This window comes from Schistocerca americana, chromosome 7 (genome assembly GCF_021461395.2).
Source record: "Schistocerca americana isolate TAMUIC-IGC-003095 chromosome 7, iqSchAmer2.1, whole genome shotgun sequence".
Lineage (NCBI taxonomy): Eukaryota > Metazoa > Arthropoda > Insecta > Orthoptera > Acrididae > Schistocerca > Schistocerca americana.
The window spans coordinates 360858968-360882505 of NC_060125.1; the positions used below are offsets into that span (position 1 = coordinate 360858968).

At 41.7% G+C, this 23538-nt stretch overlaps 1 protein-coding gene across 1 annotated transcript in view; it reads left to right on the forward strand.

The window, feature by feature from the left end:
• LOC124622932 (probable N-octanoylanthranilate hydrolase AqdA2) overlaps positions 1 to 23538 on the forward strand; it is a 68932-nt gene that overhangs the window by 41661 nt on the left and 3733 nt on the right. The window contains exon 4 of the mRNA XM_047148723.1: positions 21361 to 21527. Within this exon, the coding sequence (XP_047004679.1) occupies positions 21361 to 21527 (167 nt within the window). The remainder of the gene's footprint in view (positions 1 to 21360; positions 21528 to 23538) is intronic.

Below are 23538 nucleotides of genomic sequence, written 5' to 3' on the forward strand. Positions count from 1 at the left end.
ACATTTTCACACCCGTTGACGAGGTTCTAGACGTCCTCGCAGCGCGGACGCCCATCAGCATCGTCGTATTGTAATGACAGCAGTGGCAGACCATACAGCTACTACAGCAAAGATAAGAAGGCCTGTGAGCCCAGGCGTGTCAACACGAGCTGTTGTGAACTGATTAGGTTATTAGCAGTGTGAGTATAGGCACGCACGCCTCAAGCCTGTCTTCCACTCACGCCACAGCAGAGATGAACACGGTTCGACTGGTACCGTCAGCGGATCACTTACAAGGGAACCTCCCCATCGCACCCCCCTCAGATTTAGTTATAAGTTGGCACAGGGATAGGCCTTGAAAAACTGAACACAAATCAATCGAGAAAACAGGAAGAAGTTGTGTGGAACTATGAAAAAAATAAGCAAAGTATACAAACTGAGTAGTCCATGTGCAAGGTAGGCAACATCATGGAGTTTGTGAGCTTACGAGCGCCGTGGTCCCGTGGTTAGCGTGAGCAACTGCGGAACGTGAGGTCCTTGGTTCAAGTCTTCTCTCGAGTGAAAAGTTTAATTTTTTGTTTTCAGACAATTGTCAAAGTTCAGGCACTCACACATAATCAACTTCGCTCTCCAAAATTCCAGGCATGTTCAGATTTGCTTGGACATATGCAGGATTTGACGGTCTACACACGGAAACATTTGAAAACGTAAAAAACATATGTTTTGACAGAGCACAGGGAAAACTGTGCGACTGTGAAACTGTTGCATTCTTTTGTTGCAGTTTATGTGACAAACTCTTATGTTTTCATCACTTTTTTGGGAGTGATTACCACATCCACAAGAAAACCTAAATCGGGCAAGGTAGAAGAATCTTTTTACCCATTCGCCAAGTGTGCAAGTTAGGTAGGTCGACAACGTATTCCTGTGATGTGACGCACATGCCGTCACTAGTGTCGTATAGAATATATCAGATGTGTTTTTCTGTGGAGGAATCGGTTGACCTATGACCTTGCGATCAAATGTTTTCGGTTTCTATTGGAGTGACACGTCCTTTCGTCTGCTAATCGCACGGTTTTGCGGTGCGGTCGCAAAACACAGACACTAAACTTATTACAGTGAACGGAGACGTCAATGAATGAACGGACAAATCGTAACTTTTCAAAAATAAAGTAAGTAAAATTTTCACTCGAGGGAATACCTTAACCAAGGACCTCTCGTTCCGCAGCTGCTCACTCTAACCACGGGACCACGGCGCTGTTCAGCCTATATTGTCCTTAATGTTGCCTATCTTGCACATGGTCTACTCAGTTTGAATATTGTGCTTATTTTTTCATAGTTCCACACAACTTCTTCCGGTTTTCTCGATTGATTTGTGTTCAGTTTTTGAAGGCCTATCCACTGTGTCAATTTATAACTAAATCAGAGGGGGGTGCGATGGGGAGGTTTCCTTGTTAGAAGATGGAATGGTACGCCGTTGTGATGAAAGCAGATCCTGCCGGCATGTGAGTGATAGTCGTTTGCGCGTACGACGTAGGACGTAGGAGCTCTGTCTCCAAGACACACCGGCCTCACCCAGGCCATCTGGTCGGGGGTACGATAAGCCAAAACTCTCGTTCAGCTTTCGTGTCTCTGGAAAGGACACTAACCAGCGCGCGGTATGTTGTTGCGCCTGTTATTACAACAGCAAGGTGATGAGTTGTTGCAACAGGACATGGTCGTCCACACACTGTTCGTGAAACAACGTGCCCTGCAAGACGTGCAGAACTTCCGTGAGCAGCACTATCTCAGGACTTGTCTACAATAGAGCACGTGTGCGATATGATGGGACCAGAAGTGGCTCGTGCAACTCGTCAACTAACAACTCTTACAGAACTACGTGAACAAGTCGAGCAGGCGTGGCATAACGCATCCCAGGACAGTATTCGCCATCTGTACGATCGACTGGGTGCCATAGTTAGTGGCGGTATTGCCGCCCGCAGAAGCTACACAAAGTACTAATGTGGGTGTTTCAGAATGGGTCGATACCTGTTATCTCAGAACCGCTTGTGCTATTCATCTGTAGGCCCTACATGTATTCATTTCATGTACGCCACACGCACTACTGCAATAATAAATCTTGACTAAATCAAAAACCTTTGAAAAGTTGTACTTGTTTTAATATGGCGGTGTAAATACCTTCAGAAAAACTGCGTTACACTCAAATTTATATTCTACATTAATAAATCATCTTCAGAACTCTTCTCTTGGTGTTTCTAGTCTCCATTTTGTGTCCTCTCAACTTTGGCTATCATCAATTATTTAGCTGCCCAAATAACAAATAGCAGAGATTACTCGTAGTGTCTCTCTACCTACTCTATTAGCGTTCCTGATTTAATTCAGAAATATTCCATTACCTCTACTTTACTTTTACTGATATTAATATTATAACCTTTTTTCAAGACACTATCCGTTCCGTTAAACTGCTCTTGTAAGGCCTTTGCCATCTCTGACAAAATTTCAATGTCACTGGCAGACCACTAAGTTCTTCATTCTTCTCCCCAAACTTTAACTCCCTTTCCTAATTTCTCCTTGGCTTCTCTTACTGCTTGCTGTATATACTTACTGAATAACATCGGGGATAGGCTACAACCCTGTCTCGCTCTCTTCTTAACCATTGCTTCCCTTTTATGTCCCTCGACTCATAAATTCCGTCTGGCATCTGTGGAAGCTATAACGTTTCTTAAATTTAACGTTTCTGATCCTGTCTGTTACTCTGCGCACCTTGAAACTTCTTAGAAAGATCATCTCGATACTCTGAATATGCATTTCTTCCTCCTTGTGTACCATCCATGACACACTTCCATAAAATAGTGTCTATAGAGCAACAGTGTTTCAAAATTTCAGTATCGTATATTTGAGAGTTTATTTTTCAAATAACTGCTGATTGTTCTGCAAACATTACTAAACTCCTACACTTTATTTTATATTTTCCCACAGTCCTACCTTATAATACAGCTAAGATATTTTTGAAGTGTTTGACTTGTTCTCTTATTTTAATGTTAATAACAATTCTACTCCAAATTGGGTGCTATAAGTTGTCTGTTTCCCTCCGACTAGCCATGACGTGGAGTGATATAGAACGTAAATATTTATAAAATGTAAATATAAAGAATACCTAGAAATTCATTACTTATAAATGAGGTGCCATATGGATCGAGTCACGTCTCATATATCCTTGAACAACGGTAGAAGTTTTATAATCGGAAAATTTAGTGTGATCTAATATTTCAGTGTGAAACGGAAAAAGGAATGTTAGCCCTAAGAATCTGAAAACAAGTACACTACTATAGAAAACAACATCAGTTGTCTGTGAAGGAATCATGAGAAAAAACGCGAGGACACAGAAGTAGGCAAGTACTGCATGAGAACATACTTGAAGTAAATTGTAAATTTACGATACGATCATGAGTATAGCCAATTCAAGTGGTATAAATATAAAAACAAAAAATGCAACGAGAAAGCACTTCACGACACCTCATCTTCAAAATAGAAATGGAACAACGTTATCCATTACCTAATCTACAAATCATATTGTCACCTAAAGTGTGAAATAAACCTACTGTCTCAGGAATAACTGAAGAATTCTGTACTATGATTAACGCACTATCATTGATTAGATGGAAACATGGTAAATTAATACTGCAATTACATTAAAGTCAAAGCAATTAAGCATTTAAAATCGCAGGGCCTCGTTCGTTAACTGTAGCGAAAACAATAACGAATGAACAAAACATCTTCACCTCAGTTATTGCTATTCGTTTCCGGCACACTACTTTGTCTGAAGAACTTAGGGAACTTCATATTGGTTTCCGTCATTTTTAGTTAAGACTCGTGTTTGTTGGGTTTTGTTCAAATGGTTCAAATGGCTCTGAGCACTATGCGACTTAACTTCTGCGGTCACCAGTCGCCTAGAATTTAGAACTAATTAAACCTAACTAACCTAATGACATCACACACATCCATGCCCGAGGGAGGATTCGAACCTGCGACCGTAGCGGTCGCTCGGTTCCAGCCTGTAGCGCCTAGAACCGCACGGCCACTCGGGCCGGCGTTGGGTTTTGTGTTATACCTTACGTCCTAAGAATTATTGTTGTTCCAAAACAGCAGCACATGGACGATCTCTGGAAAAGGCGTCTGTATGGGCACAGTTTGTTGTAATTAAAGTCAGGTATTGACATATCGCCGTTTAAAGTATGTATTACAAAGGCCTCAGTCACAACTTTCACATAAACACCGTGGTGTAGTGGACAGAAGGATGCAGCTGCGAAATGTATAGCAGTTGGTTCGTATCCTGTTATCATCAAATAGTTTTTTATTCACCCTTACATTTCTGTAATTTTCTGTGACATTTATATTAAATTACTAGAGAAATGTTCTGTAATACTCGACGATATGTGTGTATAAGAGCGTACTCTTTCAGGATTGAGATGCCATTGTCAACAATTTACATATCAAGCATGAAACACGCAAATGCGGATAACTGCTAAAAACATGTTGATCGTCGGTAAAACAAACTACTGCCGAGAATTATAAACATATAAAAGACTGACAGGTTTAGAAAAGAATAAAAAAATTACTTAGTCTCACCCATCTATAAAGTAATAAGGGTAATTTATAACCTAGTTAGTTTAGGAGTCTTCTAAAAAACATCTCTTTCACTAAAGTACATATAGAGACGAAATGTATTCTGATACCGATACAGGAATGTTTGTGTTGCTGTTGTTTCTCACTGTTTCAGTGCAAAAGGAAGGCGTTTACTTTCTCACAGAGAATTGTAATTTTTCGCACAAATTAGAACATACTTTACATAACCAGCACCCCCCCCCCCCCAATTGGTGGAGCTTCTCCTTAAGTACTTCTCGTAACATATATATATTTATTTATTTATTTATTGTGTGAAGTTGGCAGGTACTCACTTTCACCAACTGGAGATAAAATGAGTTGTTTCTTTAATTCGTTTGCTAGAACAACAATGCTGTCGCAACAATGCTGTGACAACAGAGATGTCTATTGGTGCCTCCGAGAAAGCCAAGATATATCTTTGAAAGAAGCAGGGCTACAATACCTCTCGGAATACACAACATGTAAACAAAGGCACGAATACTTTGTAGCTCCCGCTGTCACAGTCTCGTGGTGTGGGCTTGTCATACTGAGACGAGAATCGTTTAGTACACATACGGCTGAGTACTTACACACTTCACACTACTTACGTGGTGTCAAGTGAGGAAAGGCTTGCATCCTTCCACTAGCGTACTGCAGCGACGGCTGTTGCTATACCGTCGCCATTCCCGGGTTCGATTCCCGGCGGGGTCAGGGATTTTCTCTGCCTCGTGATGGCTGGGTGTTGTGTGCTGTCCTTAGGTTAGTTAGGTTTAAGTAGTTCTAAGTTCTAGGGGACTGATGACCATAGATGTTAAGTCCCATAGTGCTCAGAGCCATTATACCGTCGCCAGCTGGCTCCTCCTTGTAAAGCCAACCGGCCGTGTTTTGCATTGCAGCGCATAAGACTCTCGCCGCCTGCTGCCAGCTGTGTTGCAACTCAGTTCCGCTCTGGCGTATTTTTTGACCGAACATGATCGATACGCTTAGACCAAATACTGAGATTTCTATTAACGATAATCTAACAGTACGTCAAATTATGAAATTCCAGATAGCAAAATAAAACCAATAAAACGTGATGAAATACCGATGAAATTCGTTAAACTTCTTGATGAAGATGGTATCAGAACCTTATATAAAGTACATAACAAAATTTACGATCGGTTTACCCTGCCTAGTGTCTTTATCAGCTTTCATTCCTTTATCAAATAGAAGAATATCCGAAAATGTGAAGATCACAGAATCATTAGCCTTACGCGTCATCCCTTGAAAATATATCTGAAAGTCAGTCATCAAACATTATATGAAAAACGTATGAAATTCATTGGTGCAAATCAGATTGGGTTTAGAAAATGTATCCGAACAACAGAAGCAATAGTTACACAACAAGTTCCACGGCAAAAGTGCTATTTTCTGGATACCATGTAGACCTTTGTTTCATTGATTATGAAAAAAACCTTTCATACAGTAGGCTACAATATCACAAACTTATGAAGATTCTCAAAAGAATAGATATAGATTGGAAACTTTATAAGGAATTTATATTGCAATCCGGTAACACAGTTTAAGTCTGATAATTCGGTCATAGACTTGGTAAACATCTGAAGAGGAGACCAACAAGGATGCGTTGTGTCATCGCTGTTTCTTAATTTGTAATCAGATGTTCTCTTTCAGGAAGCACTTGGTGATATAGAAAAATGTATAAAGGTTAATGGAGTTTTCATCAACAACAGGTCTGAATATCAACACCAAAAAGACACATTTTATGATTGTACACGACAGCTCGACTCCTATACCAATGGAAATTTACGATTCAATGGCTCCACAGAACAAAGAGTAGAGAAGTTTAAGTACTTTGCAGGGTGACACTGTGAAGACCAGAGATCAGAGAAGGAAAAAATTGAAAATTTGTGATAAGTTCCCATAGAATCAAACTGCTGAGGTCATCGATTCCTAGGCTTTCACACTTCTTAATCTAACTCAAACTTATGCTAAGGACAGCACACACACCCATGCCTGAGGGAGGACTCGAACCTCCGACGCGGGGAGCCGCGAGAACTGTGGCAAGGCGCCCTAGACGGCGCGGCTACCCCGCGCGGCTCAGAGAAGGAGATTAAATGTCGCAATGGCAATGCTTTCATAAGATTCAAGGAAATTCTCACAAGTAAAGATCTAGCCCTAAACCTTAGAATCCGATGTGCTGATTGCTACATTTAGTTTGTACTTCTGTACGATTCTGTAGGATCTATACTAAATATGCCAACAGCAAAGAAGCTCGAGGTCCTTGACATGTGGATTTATGACAGAATGCTTCAGTTTGCATATATATATATATATATATATATATATATATATATATATATATATATATATATATATATATATGTATATATAATAGATGTTTGAGACTTACAAAGCTCCCTGGAACCAGATAGTAGGGGAAATATCAAGTGTGCTGAGGTGTGAATGGCAATTTGCATTGAGGAGGGAGGTGTGCCAGGGTAGTCTGTGCGATTGTGCAAAGCTACAGTGCCAGGGTGGCGTAGTGGCCAGCGCAGTTGGTAGAAATTTTCATTCGTCGGCCGCGCAGGATTAGCCGAGCGGTCTATGGCGCTGCAGTCATGGACTGTGCGGCTGGTCCCGGCGGAGGTTCGAGGCCTCCCTCGGGCATGGGTGTGTGTGTTTGTCCTTAGGATAAATTAGGTTAAGCAGTGTGTAAGCTTAGGGACTGATGACCTTAGCAGTTAAGTCCCATAAGATTTCACACACATTTGAACATTTCTTTTTCTTTTTCATTCGTCGCTTCAGTCTGCATACATACATCACAGATGTTTGGGAATATTTAGCTTCTTTTGATTAGTATGTTTATAATCAAGCAGTTCCACCATATTATGTTTTGATATGCCAAGTTTTCATGATATTGATTTTACCTTTATTCTGTGGGATGTCATCCTGCACCAGGTAATATTGCTGAATTTTAATCTCTTTTTGGATCCAGTTGCATTGTTTCATTCCTTTTCAAAATTTCATTGCTGCCTGCTCTGCGTTGATGTTATACACGACCTTATGTAATTTTGATTTTCCATCCAAGCACCTTACAAAATTTTATCTTGCTTTTTGTTTCAAACGTGGAGCATCAGTATAAACATGGTACAAATTTTATGTAAGACATGTCAAGCACTAATTTCTTTCTCAAGTAACGTACTGTATCTCAAAGACAGTTTGTGGTAAAGTAGAAAGTCTATTCTGCCTCTGTCTGCACGGAACTAGGAGAATAACTCGCGGTGATCTGTCCACACAATGCTGTATCTCACTAGCAAAAAGTATCGGAATACATCAAAACCCCTAAACAATCGTGAGTGCTTTGTGGCTAGTCATGCTATATTTTTTCTCCCACACTGACAAAACTCGTGATCCAAATGCTATTGTACCATGTTCTTCTTCCTTATTTTCAGTGATTAATTGATATAAATAAGCTCTGACGACAAATTCACTCACACTTGTCCCAAGATAAAAAGATTTATTAAGACCTGGTGGTTAAAGTTGTGAAGCTTCTGAGAGCTGCTTCTGGATCTCTGCAGAGGCTTCCTGTTGTTCAATGAATGCCTCATGTCCACTAAAAACTCTTCTTAATTAATTGTAGCAAGTAAGGTCATCATTAGCAGTGTCCTTTAATGAACTGCTGGTAAAATTGACAAAAGTTCAGAAATGACTGTACTTGTCTTTTATAGGTTGGTACCGGAAAATTTTGAACTGCTTCTAATTTTTATCTGGATCAATACCTGCTTATGCAACGACGTGTCTTAGAAATTATATCTTCTTCCTTGTGAATTCCAATTTTTTTCAAACTGAGGGTGACTCCACCTGATTTAATTGTAGTCATAATTTTATCGAGCGTGGCTACGCACTCTTCCTACCTAGTTACCAAGTGGAAGCAATCAAACTGTGATCTACGAAACCTATCACGTTTTGCAAAAGCTGCTCTCCAAGAATCAAAGGTCGAACGAATGCAGCAGATGAAATTTTTAACCAAATCACATCCGCCTCAAATGACAGCAATATCCGTTACACAAGAATAACGTGAATTTTTGGCTTCTCTCCTCCAACTCCATCTGGCAGTAACTACTTGTCATGTCTTATCTATTAAGATAACAAGTGCCATTAAATTGTTTCAAAAGCTCTTTTAAGTTTTCTGGTTGATCTTTCTGAGGTAGCATGACATGGCTCATAAGTAGGGAATGTAAAACTAATCTAACTGAGCCGCCATTCTTTTTGATCAGCATTTTTATTATTCACTGCCCGATGTTTCGCTTATATCATTCTCTATCATACACTTAATTTCCTTTTCTACAGCTTCTCTGGCTAGTAGTACTGAACACAACTTCATCTTGAATGTTTCTTCTGGCCGTACCTCAATTTTAAATTGACGTCCTTCCATCAGTCCATGGTTTCCGATAATTCTTCTCTATTGGATATGGGAAAGTTACTCAAGCCGTCGATCTTTTCCTGAATTTTGGGTATGACCCTCAGATTCTCTTCTTTTCTCGTTCTGGACAGATTATCTTTCCTATAAACTGGCGCTTATATCCCATCATCAATCTCCTAAATCTGCAGAAACTTCTAGTTCTTATTCTATTTCGATGAAGCTGATGAAATTTATTTCCAAAATATTCATTCATATTACAATGCTTAAACATCCTCTTCTGAAATCAATTCTGCATTTTATTGGCGTCAATCAATCATTACCACAAAATTCAATCCGTTATATCTAATGTGTGCTTGCCAGCTAACAGCACGATTTCCCCTGAGCAGCTGCTGTGATCATAATGTTTACCAGAGGTAAAAGTATCACTTCTGTTTCACGAAGTTTTTCATACAAATTCATGGATATAATGGCTGCAATTTTCCGGCCATGTACACCAATTTCAGTCACTGCAATTAGAGCTTCATTTGTAGTTTGTACTTCTTCCCTTAGATATTCAGCTTTGATGTTTTCCGTATCATACTTCAACATTTGTATCTTTTGAGATAACCCACTAAGTTGATTCCATGATCGAAACGAGTCTCACTCGAATCTGTATTTAGTTTATCAAGATAACTCGTTTTAAATGCGAACATTTTAGTTTAGGTTTTATCTGACATTATTGACATTAAATGAAACAACAAGTTTACTGTTACCAGTCAGTGTTTATTTATCTCCACGACGCGTTTCAAGGGTTTAACCCTCCATCATCAGGTAGATGCACCAGATGATGGAAGTTGAAACCTTTGAAATGCGTCGTGGAGGTAAATAAAAAGTGACTTGTAACATAAACGTTTGTTTCATTTAATTTACACTTGTTTTGTCGCTAACTGATGCCGGTTTTTTGCGTTTATTTTCGAGGTGAAAGATCCTGAAATATCTCTTGCACTACCTGTTGGTGGCCACTTCACCACGCCTTATTGTGTCTTGCCTTAGTATTTCGGGTCATTAAGAATATTGTGCAATCTTTCGACACATCTCGTGTATTGTAAATCTTTTCTAACGGTCAGGAAATCATAAGAGCTCACTGAAATCATTTAACATTTTCGAACCTTGCTGTCTTCATACTTGCCATGACAAATGTTTTATCAAAATGTAATCAGATCACCGCCGCTGATGGGGTCATTGGATAGCTATTTCGGTCCCAAAATTTTTGAAGCAAGTTGCACATTAGTCCTTCGCGCCATTCGTAGTTATACACTGGTAATAATTTTTCGTTGATATTTCGCTGTTTTTCTCGTAACCAGTACCTATGATAGAACGCATTTCCGAAGTCTGTAAAGTTAGTATATCGATCAGCCACACGGTCTGTCCACGTTCCAGCACATGCAGTCATGTGTCGAAAATAAAAATATCTTTTTCATGAATTCATGTAAGCGTAGCTCTAAATTGTTTCATGCTATCGACTGGGAGTGACTGTTTATATAGGTCGAATTTTCTGAATTGTCTTAGACCGATCATGTTATCGGTGATAATATTCATTTAAAGGCTCACGACATGATTTTCTTGCATTTGCTTTTTCTACTTTCCTCAGATTAATAACGGAATGTTTCTTTTGTTCACAGATATCTTATGCATGAGCTATTTCGTGATTCCTTTCTGTAGTGTCCACTAGAGTTTGTTTTATAACTTATGTGATCCTGAATTTTGGTAACATCCACGTCTATCTGCCAACAATGCATCTTTATCTTGCACTTGAACTCAGATGGTGGTGCAGTGCTCAATTTGTTACATTCTTTTTTAAATTTATTGAACTGATATGCATGTCACTACGGATAGCTATCACTTTTTGGTCCAATATTTTATGAATTTCATGTTTGAAAAGTTTTATCTCTGCCTGCAGTTCTTGATGATTATTATCTGACTTCTGTTCACATCTGATCTCAACTTCTGCTTCTGAGTACCTCAGCTTCTGAGTACCTATCCTTATTTCTTGTACCAATTGAATTATCATATTTTCCTTTGATACGTTATGAACACAAATGTTGGGTGTTCCCGCATCTCGTGATTCAGTGTCTACGTTCAAATACGAATTTGCACATCCAATTTCTTCCTTAGTTTGACTTCTGGTAACTAGCTCTCATTCGATAATGACATTCCTGTTATTAGTATACTGATCAAATTCGCGTCTGCCCCTCGAGATTTAGGTTTTCGGTGATTTCCCTAAACTTCGTGCAAACGACAGAAGGAATCCTTTAAAAGGGCGTGCCGATTCGATTTCCTTCCTCTTCTTTCCCATCCTAGCTTGTGCTCCGTCTCTGATGGCCTCTTTGCCAACAGGACATAAAACACTGATCTACCTTTCTTGCCTCTCCTCATTAATTACATCACTGTTCTCAGTTTGGCTAACCATAGTAAATGAAACACGGAGACTGCACGCGCAATTTATATAGACGAAATAAAAGTTCACAGCCTATAGTTTTTCCTGTTCAACGTTGCTTGAAAAATCAACATACATAGTGCCCAGTGTCAATACAGTGCTGTGCCACCGCAGATGTATTAGGCACGTACAGTCTAGGAGAGATGCACAGAGCACCGCAGGTACACCCGTCTCTTACAACCTAACAAATCTGCGGTGGGGAGCACTGTATTGCCACTGCTGTACGATAATGTCGAAATTTTAGTCTCTACTTTATCTTTCTGGGGATCAGTAATAAAAGAATCAATTCAAATTCGGTTGGCGACGAATTTAATTAATGGAGATAGCGGTTTCAGCTTGGAAAAATCACGGAATCCGGCAATTTCTGTAATTAAATCACAAAGACGTCGGTAGGGTGCAGCTCTCCGTGACACATCGATATCACAGTGTGGATCGACTGCGCAGCCATAGATTTAATTCCCATGCACATGTTTCACCTCTTTGCCGCCTATCAACATCTCTGGTGCCTGGTGTATCTTTGGCCTCATACGCAGTGGTTCGGTCCTCTGGTTTAAAAGGACGGAGCAAGAGCTGGGGCTTTAGTCACCTCGGCTGACTCTGAAGATGGCTGGACGATATTCAGTCGAAATATTAGAAGAAGAAGCTGAATTTATGTGGATGCACGCCAGAAGTTTTATGGAACAGTCTTTACGTCGCGGAAACATGAAGATCAGAATCTGTTAAACTTAAACGTCGGTGAGATTTTGTCAATTTCATAAAGAAATATTCACATATACACGGTGAATTAAGTGCTGAAATATCTTTAGCAGATTATCTGTGCAGTCGACGACATTGCTCTTGAGATAACATTATATAAAAGTCTTGCAAGACCTTGTATTGAACAAACAGGTCGTTGAGCTGGGTACTTATATTACCTCGTGTTGGAAGTGATGAGTTGCATTATTCCAAGATGGTACTCCAGGCGGGTGTAAACCAAATGTGCGCAACGGAAAATAATAAAAACTAAAATGAAGATTTGGCTCTGTCTGACTACCCCTGAAGCAGATCTTAGGATCTCTTAATGGACTTTAACATATAAATTACAATCTAAACATAAATGAATGATTAAGGTAACTAATACTACTAAATGATAAACGTTGTTCCTGCTTATATATTTATCGTAGATTTAAAAAAAAACGTTTATATTACAGACTTCACATTTCCCAAGTAAAATTACTGCTCAATTGCCCAAATCTGCCTGTTATTATGGCTGCGCGGTCTAATATCAATAACGCGGAATTACTGATATCATATATGTACCAGACACTGGAAGACACTACTTTCAAAGATGATCTACGGTGGTGTGGAACCTCAGTGGAATAACGTGGTCATAGCTCAAAAATGACTCAAATGGCTCGGAGCACTATGGGACTTAACATCTGAGGTCATCAGTCCCCTAGAACTTAGAACTACTTAAACCTAACTAACCAAAGGACATCACACACATCCATGCCCGAGGCAGGATTCGAACCTGTGACCGTAGCGGTCGCGCGGTTCCAGACTGAAGCGCCTAGAACCGTTCGGCCACACCGGCTGGCCGTGATCACAGCTGTTTGGCTTTTATAGCCATAATACGCCGAAGCAATTTGCGATATCACCGTATGTACTCGGTCCGGTGCGTCGAAGTGATGGTTCTCGTACTCGTCTGCGACGGTGAAAGAACTCTAGCCACAAATAAACTCTTTCAAACACTTGGACGGCAGAAGGCGGTCCTCTGACTAATATACTCTAATACTGTCTTCTCCTCTCTGTGTTCTACAGACGAGAAACGCGAACTCCCAACCACAAGGACGGAGTTCAGATAACGTCTCAACCTAAGTATAGGCAGAGGAAGTGACCTCAATTACTGAACGCTGCGTACTCAACGACTTCCAACACGGAGGTGAAGTCCAGAATCGTATAGGTTCGCAACAGTACAGTTCCTATCTGTTCTAACTATTAACTCTACTGAGAGAAAAGACAGCAAGTCTGTCTGTACCAACAAAAGCTGATATTGGGCGACCGTCACACACGGGCGCTCACAACAGAAGACAGCGTCTCTCAAGCAAGGCTTGGCTCCCTGCCATCGTAATTCCGAAAACGAATCATATTCCCAAAACCACAGAATGTTCTCCCTCTCTACAGATTCTTCCGAACGCCGAATAACCATATTTTAGTCTTTTGTCTTCCAGCGCGGAAAGTTTGCAAGGAAAAACCTATACTCGTACAATGGTACGCTTCTGAGTAAAAATCCTCAGAAATAACCCAACCTGCGTGGTTTCCGAGGTGCTACTTCTTCGTTTCTCTATTGTGCTCCAGCGCTTAGGTGCTTCGACGTCCGTCTTGCTATTTCCTGTGTTTAAGCAGGACCAACACACCTGTGTGGGCCCTCCACCCAGCGCTTTCACTTCCACTGGCGTTCCAACCTCTACTAGTATAGGCAATCATTCATTACGCCGTTTTTGTAACACAGACACTCCGTCACCTTTCATGCAATAAGTGTTAACAATTATTTACATGACGTACGTGACAATGTCAGTCTCCTTTATATATTCGCATATACGATGTACAACCTATCACATGATACCTAATTGTGTTTGTAGATCACGGCAAAGTACGTGGATGAGTGCTTCTAAGGTGCGAAATTATAACCACCCTATGTTATGAGCCTAAATCTAGAACGAACTGACAAATAAATCGAAGTCCATCTTCAATCGTGCGATATCTTAGAATCTCTTGGAAAATTCAAGACAAATGTTACAATTATTAAAGTTTAGCCAGTCATGAGTAGTCCACAAACGACTGCTTTGAGTTATAAGAAATGTTCAATATCATGAACTCGAAGTTTTTGGTTCAAAATGGCTCTGAGCACTATGGGACTTAACATCTGTGGTCATCAGTCCTAGAACTTAGAACTACTTAAACCTAACTAACCTAAGGACATCACACACATCCATGCCCGAGGCAGGATTCGAACCTGCGACCATAGCGGTCGCACGGTTCCAGACTGTCTCGCCTAGAACCGGTCGGCCACCCCGGCCGGCAACTCGAAGTTTTTCCACAGGATTACTTTTTATTTGATAGCATCAATTTCGTCTGCCATATCTCTTACCGAATGTTTCTCCTCTCGAATTAAGACACTTAATGAAGTCAAATAATTGATAATGTCGGCTATAAAAGATTTTGTCACCACTCTGCTTACCATTAACTCACGTTTTCCCCTAATGGCAGCCTTTAGTTCAGCCAGCATTCACAGTTACTCATCAGAACACAAGTCCGTCGTACTGTCTTTCTGGCTGGTGTCATAATGATGTACCAATAAGTGTTTCCCCAGCTCATAATCGTGTGATGGCTTATGAAGCCATATGAAAAGTAAGGTAATTCCCTTTTGGCATAGAACAAAGTGGCTTCTCCACTTTTTCTTTTTATCGCCCCTCAGCCCCACCTGCACTGCGCTCGGAACACCAGGCAGGAGCGCTGGCAGAGAACTTAAGCTCGCAGAATGCTGTTCGGCCAGGGCTGCCAACATTGACACAGGCGGTCGAGCTCCGCATCCAGGATTGTTCAGATGCAGTGTTGACACCATTCTCCATGTGTAAGGTGTCTGCTCCTTACGCCGCGCGGGGTAGCCGCGCAGTCTATGGAACCTTGTCACGGTCCGTGCTGCTCCCCCCGTCGGAAGTTCGAGTCCTCCCTCAGGCATGGGTGTGTGTGTTGTCCATAGCGTAAGTTAGTTTAAGTTAGATTAAGTAGTATGTAGGCTTAGGGACCGATGACCTCAGCAGTTTGGTGCCATAAGACCTTACCACAAATTTCCAATTTTCTGCTCCTTTACTTTCAAGTACCATATTACTACCCTGTCTGGTCTGTTATTCGTTTATCATCTGTACCATTATAGGCTATCCTTCAACTAATGGTCGAGTTTAAACTGGACTCATTGGCAGAGGTTGCAAATCCCGCTTCAGTTGTAAGGTTCTTTTTATTTTTCAGTAGTTAAAACACGACCGGCTTCCGAATCATACATGCCCATCATCAGGTCTTATAGCAACGGCCTTGCCGCAGTGGGTACACCGGTTCCGTCAGATTACCGAAGTTAAGCGCTGTCGGGCGTGGCCGGCACTTGGATAGGTGACCATCCGGGCCGCCATGCGCTGTTGCCATTTTTCGGGGTGCATTCAGCCTCGTGATGTCAATTGAGGAGCTACACGACCGAACAGTAGCGGCTCTGGTCAAAGAAAACCATCATAACGACCAGGAGAGCGGTGTGCTGACCACACGCCCCTCCTATCCGCATCCTCCTCTGAGGATGACACGGCGGTCGGATGGTCCAGATGGGCCACTTGTGGCCTGAAGACGGAGTCCATCATCAGGTCTCATAACTTTGCGCTGTGATACACCGCGTCCTGCAGTCGTCCATCGCTGCGCTCTGGGTCACAGCGCCAAGTTATAAGACCTGATGATGGGCATGTAAGAGCCCGAAGCCGGTCGTGTTTTAACTACTGAAAAATAATAAGAACCTTACAACTGAAGCGGTATTTGCAACCTCTGCTGTAACGCTCAGTTGCGGATGTTCCACCAGCAGGATTGTCTGTGGATTGATTCCAGCTTGGATATCGTTATAGTGACCGTTACCTATAGGCATGAGATATCGTCACTCAGATTTACTTCTATTTGTTTCCTTCTGGTTGGTTAAAAGGAAAATCATTCACAAAAGATTCTGTTTGATAACTATAAAATACATTTGAAGTAAAAATAGTGATTATTTATTGTTTCAAGATAGATTACACTAAAATTATCACATACAACTTTCTATTAAATGCCACAGATATTGCCCGAACTTTTATACTGAAACTTTATATTTAATTACGAGTAAATAAATACATTTCATCTTGCCAACGTCGGTAATCTTTTACACACTTTTGTCTCCATGAGCATCAGGAAACTGCTGATTAGCACTACCCTCGAATACTATGGTGTACAAAATACTTCCACGCTCAACGAACGACTGACAACGATGACCTTTGTATACCGACTGCAAACTACTCGCAGCTTAAAAGCTGTACTCGTGTGCCAGAGACGATTATTTATTGTTCCATTGGCACTGAGTCCGATACGGTCTAGCCGTGACGTGAAATAAATACAAAATAAACACTATACTATTGTGCTACGTGAAGATGCAGGCTCCTCACAGTGCCTTCCTATAAAAGCCATTGTTTTCGTTTTCTATACTGAAATTTATGCCTAATATTCGTAAAACATTTTATTCAAGTCAAGAAAATTTACTTCCAGGACATTTTAGTTTCTTGAAAGCACTGTAAGTCAGTCAGCGCAAAGAAGATCTAACGGAAGGTCGCTCAGGTGTATCCCAGTGTTTAATTTAAAACTTCATCTGCAAATAGCGTAATCGATTTAAAGACTAAACAGAATAGGAGATAAATCATATTCACTGGTAATTCATCGAGGACAGTGGGACAGAAGCTGGGTATGGAGTACTTGAATATAATGATAGTTACAATGATAGTTGAAACCAACAGATGTATTGTAATCCAACGTCGTGTATTCAGAACATGCTACCAGTCTCGACACTTTTTTTAGGTTTGAAACTATAGAATATTTTGAGTAAACAACGTTGGATTACAATACAGCTTTTGGTTTCAACTAGCATTGTTCAAGCAAATCATATTAATTCTCATTTCTTATCTCGTCGGGAATGAGTCTGTCAGTTATACACCTAGATCTAACACAAATAATATGTTTTCTTCCATGCTCTGATTTCTGTACTCTAATCTATTACCTACTATTACTTCATTATTTTTCATAGTTTGTCTTACAACGTTGTCAAAGGTTTTCTCGAAATATTGAGATATTTACTGTTTATCTTGGTTAGCTCCCGTTGTTTTTCAATATAAAGTAAAAATCGTAGTACATTTTATCATCTGTGAAAAGTACAAAATTGTCATCTTTTAACAATACTACTGGAAAGTCATTGATGTATATCGCAAGCAACAGATGAACCAAAATAGAAGCATGTGGTACATATATAATCAGAAAATTCCTGTGAAATCCGAGAACAGAATCATGTAAATACTAGCCAATGAATACTGGTCATTCTGAAAAGAGATACTGTTACAGTTGTAACTTAGTGTCTTGTAGTTACACACTACCCCATGTAAACTGTTTCCACACATTATTTTAGATGATGTCTTGTGTCAGTTATGACGAACGTTTCTTGTTTATACCAACGAGTAGCTGATATCTTTGGTACCACTAAAATTTACAGGAGAACCGCTGTCCACTATCGCTGGCGTTCGTATCCGTCGTGGACCCGCCATCTGACTCTGCGGTGATCGTCCAGCCTCCAGCAGACATTCTCAGGACCGGCAGTTACAACCAGGTCCCCATAATTGTGGGCGTCACTTCCGCAGAAGGCACCATCATACCCACATGAAAGTAACACGATCTGTGTTCGTTCCCCTCGTCCACTTGGGTCATATGTGATTCGCATGCCACATTTGTAATAGTTACAATACGAATCTACATCTATACAGTATACTGTAAAGAGTTCAATTGTCCTCTTCGGTATTCTTATTACGAGTTCTGCTAAGGTCACCATGTTTTGATTCAGGTCCAGACGGAATCCCAGTTCTGTTTCACAGAAAATGTTTTGTGGCATTGGCTCCTCACTTATCTTGCATTTATCGTTAATGTCTCTCCCACAAGAATGTCCCGAGCGACTGGAAAAAAGCGCAGGTGACTCCTGTATATAAAAAAGATAAAACAACATAATCACAGACCAGTATCCTTCGGTTTGCTGCAAAATTGATGAACGCATTGTGAATTTGGATACAATAAAGTTCCTTGAGACATAAAAAGCTCCTGTCCACAAATCAGCGCTGATTGAGAAAGCATAGCTCGTGCGAAACTCAGCTTGCCCTTTTCTCACATGATAGCCTACAAATCAAAGATGGAGAACTACAGGCAGATTCTATGTTCCCAGATTTCTGGAAAGCGTTTGAGACGGTGCGCCACTGCAGACTGTTGACTAAGGTCAGAGCATACGGAACAGGCTCCGAGATATGTGCGTGGCTCGAAGACTTTTTAAGTAATACAACCCAGTACGTTGTCGTCGATGGCGTGTGTTCATCAGATACAAGGTTATCGTCGAGAGTGCCCCAGGACACTCGGATGGACAGGGTGAACGCAGTTTATCGCTGTTTACCAATGACACTGCGGTCTACGGGAAGGTGTCGCTGTTGAGAGTGTAGGAGGATAAGGTGACCTAGGCAGAATTTCTAGTTGATTTATGGCAGTTTGCTCTAAATATAGAAGAATGTAAGCTAATGCCGATGAGTAGGATAAACAATCCTATAAAGTTCTAGCACAGCATTACCAGTGTGCTGCTTAACAATCATATCGATTAAATATCTAGGCGTGACGTTGCAAAGCGATGTGAAGTGGAATGAGCACATGATGTTAGTAGTAGGGAAGAATGCTCGGCTTCGTTTTGTGCGGAGAATTTTGGGAAAGGACAGTGCATTGCTGCTCTAGTGTCAGTCCTAGTCGATGGAAAGGGAAATTTTACCATTCAATGAAGGCCCGGTTGGGCGATGAAATCTGGGGCAGAGTGTGGTAACAGACGACAGCCAGCAGGCCAGGCAAGGTAAACATGACACTCGTGGGCATGGAGCTGCAACAGCGGTATTGCATGCACGATTTGTTCGAGTGGAGCAACAGCAAGGCAGGAAACTCCAGCGTTGCTTTAAGTTATTGCGATGTATGAGGCGGGGCACTAGGTCAGAGCCAGGAGGACGATTTGTAAGTGACTGACGTGTCGGAATTTACCCCTGCCGTAGTTTCTGTCTCTCCCTGACACTACGTCAGAAGCGAGGGAAAAACCAGTATGAACAGACGGGCAATTTCAGCTTGGGACAGAATGTGCCAGGTGAGTCTAGCGTCGGGATGGACCTGTGCTGGTCTAGGCTTATAGGGGCCAGTCTGGCAGCAATGTTATAAGTGTTCGGCATACACTTATACTTTGTTTATATGTACTTGTTCGGGCTATATTCTGCGTCTGGGGACACAACACTGGGGTGAGACGGAACTGCAGCTTGGAACTTGGAGATTGCACAGTCTGCCTGAAAGAGGGCAGTGACACAGGTCTGCAGTGGATCCAGGAGAGGCTCGGTTCCACTCCAGTCTATGGGCTATGTTCGCTTCCCACCTGGCATACCGGGGTCCGGGCGAGGCGTACGCTCTGCAGGAGGCGCAGCAGCGCTGAGACAGCACCAGAGACGACGGTGGGTGTTGCCATCCAGCAAACACAGTTAGCAGCAAGTTGTCGCACAGCGTCCAGGAAGGCGCGGGCTCAGGGATGGTCCTGTCCTGGAAGCAGCGACGGCTCGAGGACCACGGGTGACCAGTACATCCACCTTTGTCCCATGGTCGGACAGAACAGACCAAACAGAGCGGAAGGTGGTGAGGACCAGGGACTGCAACAGTCTACGGAATCGCGGGCAGCTACGCGGCGCAAGACGCAACGCATCGGCGGGCGGCGACCGGGGAGAGCGCAGCCGACTTCCAGATGAACAGCCTTGATGACAGCAGCAGCAGTGTCAGCATACCAGGAGTTGCTCAGCCAGCTGGACTCGCGGGACAGCGTTGCAGGTGGTACGCCAACACTACGCTGCACCCATCGAATACTGTAAATTAGCTGAATAAAGAAATGCTACTGAATACCGCTGTATCAACCTGAACTGCCCCTTGACGCTCTTGAACTTGCTCGGCCTCCTGACGAAAGACAGCGTGGTGGGTCCCGGCTTCAGCTCTGCCATTTGGAGTCCTGGGTTCAACCCCGACCCCACAACAGCATTTATAATGGAGATGGCGTGTAGAGCGCAGTGCGAATCAGCTTTGAGTACTGAGCGAGTGTTTTCGATCTCCAGCAGATCGGAATAAAGAAAACTATCGAAGCAAGATTTGTGACCAGTAGGCACGATCATCACTCAACAATCATGGAGATGCTTCAGACACGCAAATAGAAAACCCTGGAGGGAAGACGATGCTCTTTCTCGAGGCACTACTGCGGAAAAATAAAGTACTTCCATTTGAGGCCGGCTGCAGATCGATTCTACATCCTCCAACGTAAGTTTTGTTTAAGGACCACGAAGATAAGATGAGAGAAATTATGGGTCATAAGGAGGCTTATAGACAGTCGTTCTTCCCTCACTCTAATTGCGAGTGGAACAGGAAAGGAAACGACTAGTAACGGTATGTAGTACCCTCCAACCTGCACTGTACAGTGGATTCAGGAGATTGTATGTAACTGTAGATACAGTAGTACTCGGTTCACAATAAAGTTCCATTACTGCACACTCCTGAACAAAGCTTCACTCTGATCCATTTGGCTACTGGTCGTCGCAGCTTCTTCAGTTGCCGATATCGAGAGTGGAGCATGGAAAGTTCTAAAATCATTAATGAACATCGTAAGGCAGATCATAACACTTTTCATTTATTATCTTGTTGGTGTTTGTTTACGTTGTCTGTAATGAATCTTTATGTAGTAGTAAAAAGACAAGGAAAAAGATGAACGGAAATAATCAGATGCCAGTACAGACTGGATGTCCACAAACTTACAACAGAACCACCGGGCTAACGTGTGAAACCGACATTGATAGTTCGGGAATTTAAAGAAACATTTAAGTGCACACCATAGGAATCAGAAACTCTTCGCCGCTTAGTCCTGTAGAAGCTGCTGGATGCACCTTTTATGGACTTGTAGTGCGCAGAATCCGTTTGCTATTCCAGAGCTGTTGGTTTGTTCTAGTGACCGAAGCAAAGATCGCTGACATGAAGGAGAACTTCACAATGCTGATCGGCTCCCAGCTGCCACTGCCCACGGAGGAACAGCGGGTTCGTGCGGCGGAGCAGCTGCAGCAATTCTACTTTGCAGACGAAGGCTTCTCCACGGACGACATGCAAGCTGTTATTGATGTAAGTATAAAACATTCGCCACTCTAGTATAGCAGAAAAATCTTGAAAGGTCGTGCCGAGTTGGTGTCAGTCTGAAGCATCAGAGTCGATTTGGTGTGCCCACTTGGAAGAACCACGTCCTCAATAAAAGTTGACGTTTAAGTTTCCTGAAAAAGGCGAGATCTAAAGAAGAAATAATAATTAGAAAAGAAACAAGTGCAACCCAAGGACTATGAAACACATTTGGGGCGGTCGTCCATAACAGATTCAAAGTCCACTCCACTACCATAATTTCGCTGCCCTTAAGAATCTCGTTCAATTATCACTCCGCTACACTAACAGCACTGGCTAACTGAGGCAAGACGCGAAACGCGCGAGTTATTGACAGATAGGACGAACAACAAAACATGAACACGATATCTTATTTTGCATACGAATCTGTTGGTACTCAGCGGGAATATTATTGATCAGCAACTGAAATTGAAAGTGCTGACACTTTCAAATCTAACAACACCCTAACTCACACAACACAGTCCAAGCGAACAACCACACTAGCATGACGGAGTTTGTAGGAAGAGAGTCCCCATCCAAGAGACCAGCTTCCGCTCGTCCGTTGTGGAAGCGGCCTCGGTTTTCTCTCAAGGGAAAGGTATGGCGCCCCTAGGCTAGCCAATCGAGTAAAACAGAAAACCAGGAAAGCTCTCTATTCCCGGCATGTTTTTTTACTGGAAAAACAGCAAGACGGGGAAGGCTCATGATTTACTACACGTTATTTTAGCGAACATCTCTGGAGCTTAAACTGCGAAGAAAGGAGTTTAAATCGGAAGGTCTGTGTGGCTACTTCTCGTTGTAGAGGGGCGGGGGGAAAATAAAGAAATCAAGACCCTGTCATGAAAAAGGACGAGGCCGCTGAACTCAACAGAAAATAAAACAAAACGAATCATTGCATTCTTCTCCTAAACATCAGAATGTGTTGAAAATACGATAGTGAGAGCAGTAAAACAGTGCTGTTAACAAGTCATGAAATCATAAAATTACGGAAAGGCCTGTAAGTATAGTTATCTAATTACCAGGGCTTTGCCATAATAACATGTTACGAAGAGTTTATGTTTCCTATATTTTTGTTATTGCTGCTTTACTACTTCCTCTACCTGAACAGATTCTACAGAAGTGTTCCAACTCTCATTGCCTTTTCTCTTGTAAGGATTTGATTTTATCTACTACCGAAGTCAGGATGTTCAAACTACTCTGTAACTAATACTCAGATAAAACAGCTAAAGATCGTAAACTATTTTCTTTACTATAACATTTCGCTTCTCAAACGTGAGCACCGTCAGAGTACCCCGGACGCAGCGGTATTAAAAGTACCACTCGCTACCACAAGCAAACACCAGTGGCTTTTTTATCTGAATACTATTTACAATAATCGCTATGTCCTCGGTAGGCCATGGCTGCGTTTGCTACTATAAAATATAATGACGGCAGAGGGTGTCGAGATAATGCTGTGGGTTACTCATTCATTCAAAAAAAATTACCTTCACATAAAAGAACATAATTAAAAAGTATGGTAGGTGTTTCTGTGCCTGTATGTTAGTGAGATAGCGTGTGGTCGTGGGATATGTGTTGCAAACGATAGTGGTAAATGTATACTGCAATAGATGCCTAACAAACAGAGAAACATACACTTGCTGCAAAAAAATGCGATATGGCTAATACGAAAACTCTTTTCGTCAGAACAGAATAGTAAGATACAATGGCATGCCGGGAGTACCATTCGTAGTACGCAATGATGTTCACTTCTTTTACTGTAATAAAATTTACTGTAATAAAATTTAACTCAGTGGAAGAGCTTGAATTAACAATTATAAAGGGTTTTATTAATAACGCTGACACATAAATCTAGGAACCGGAAAACGAAGGCAGCTGAAGAACGACAATATTCTCAGCGAGCTCAGGTGTCAAAGGCTGACAACAAAATCTATCTCGACTCATATTTGCCAAGAAAAAATAGGGAGAGGTACCACAGATGTCA